Source organism: Phytophthora cinnamomi, assembly GCF_018691715.1.
Source record: "Phytophthora cinnamomi strain GKB4 chromosome Unknown Contig70, whole genome shotgun sequence".
Classification (NCBI taxonomy): Eukaryota; Oomycota; class Peronosporomycetes; order Peronosporales; family Peronosporaceae; genus Phytophthora; species Phytophthora cinnamomi.
The window spans coordinates 132,453-133,839 of NW_027151003.1; the positions used below are offsets into that span (position 1 = coordinate 132,453).

The 1,387-nt window shown below is 54.8% G+C and overlaps 1 protein-coding gene across 1 annotated transcript; it reads left to right on the plus strand.

Moving 5' to 3' along the window:
• Positions 1-811: 811 nt before the first annotated feature.
• On the plus strand, positions 812-1,021 carry IUM83_18616 (uncharacterized protein; the record flags this gene model as incomplete). The annotated part of the gene is made up of 1 exon (XM_067943626.1): positions 812-1,021. One exon carries the CDS (start codon positions 812-814, stop codon positions 1,019-1,021), a length of 210 nt encoding a protein of 69 aa, XP_067786175.1.
• Positions 1,022-1,387: the final 366 nt, after the last annotated feature.

A 1,387-nucleotide genomic window follows, 5' to 3' on the forward strand; every position in this document is an offset into this window, starting at 1 on the left:
GGGGCGTAGCAATAAGAGCACCCTGGGGCAGCGGAAAGCAACATCGTCGAGCAAACCATCGCCAAACTACATGTCCAGTCGGTTTTCCCCACTGGTGCACAAGTGGAGGACGATCACGCCCAGCTAGGGCCGCGACCGGGAACAGAATAAATTTTCCCCGAATCCAATACATGAAGCGCGATGACGGACGAAAAAGGCGACCACTACGAGAGGACCTCGCGATCGGCGTGCCACCGCTTCCACCAGATGCCCAAGCCACTTGTAACACCCGGTGGAAGGCTATACTGGGTGCTCTTCGAGGGGAGGGGGTAACAACTCGCACCGACTGATGTGGACGCCATGCTCCCATCGAGTGGTGTCGGTGATGTGGCATACGTGGGAGAGGATGGCGTCCCAATGGTAACAGCGTCACCAGGTCGTGAAAACGACTTTGAAGATATGCCACCAGTGCGAGTGACGAACGCTCCGACACTGCCACCAGCCCCACGATACGCTGGTAGTACGATGAAAGCTCATCTAAACTTGATACATACTAAACTTACGTGCATGGTCTGAGCGCCTTCGACACGTCGTTCGGCAAGCCATGTGTCATGCCAGTGAACGGTTGTATCGAGGAGCGCACTTGCCGACTAGTAAGCATGTACGGACTGCGAAAGGATCCCAACTTGGTGACAGAAGAAGAGTGGTTAGATATTTCCTACAAGCGCTGGAGCCGGAGGACCACTCGGTGGTTGACAAAGCCGCGGCGCAGCTGACAATGCGGACACCCTTACCTGATGCGGTATCTCGGATGGGGCAGTTGAGGGCGGACATGCACCAGCTTCTGGATGCACACAACGTGGAAGGCGTCCTCATCGCTCATGAGCTGATGAAGCTGATCAAGTATCTCGTTGCAGCGTTGGAGACGGCTGACTTCAGGGAGGCCATCCGCAAGCGGCTGGAGTATGCACAATACAAGTCTCTCAAGTCCGACGTGGTCAAGTGTTACACGTGGATATTGAAGCAGTTCAAGGGCACCTAGTCTGGCAGCCACTGGTGGTTGAGCCCGCAGAGCAAAGGAAGCAAACCTTTACGCCGAGGGCCAAACAACAGGAACAGTGGGAGTAAGCCACAGCCGAGCCTAGTGTCGAATACTTAAGAGGCTCCAGTTGAAAAATAAGCTAAGCCTCGTCCGGCGGCTACAGCTCGCTTTTCACGCGGTTTTTGCCTTAAATATGGATCTGCGGAGCATCTAGTCCGGCCATGCCCAGGAATACAGCAGGGCGAAGTCGAAGCGCTCTTAGCAGCGCGAAAAGCGGCTAATGAATCGTCTCATCCACTCGTCAATAAGGTCTCTATAACTGCTAACCCATGCGTGACACGAACATCGGCTGGAGGTATTCGGTTG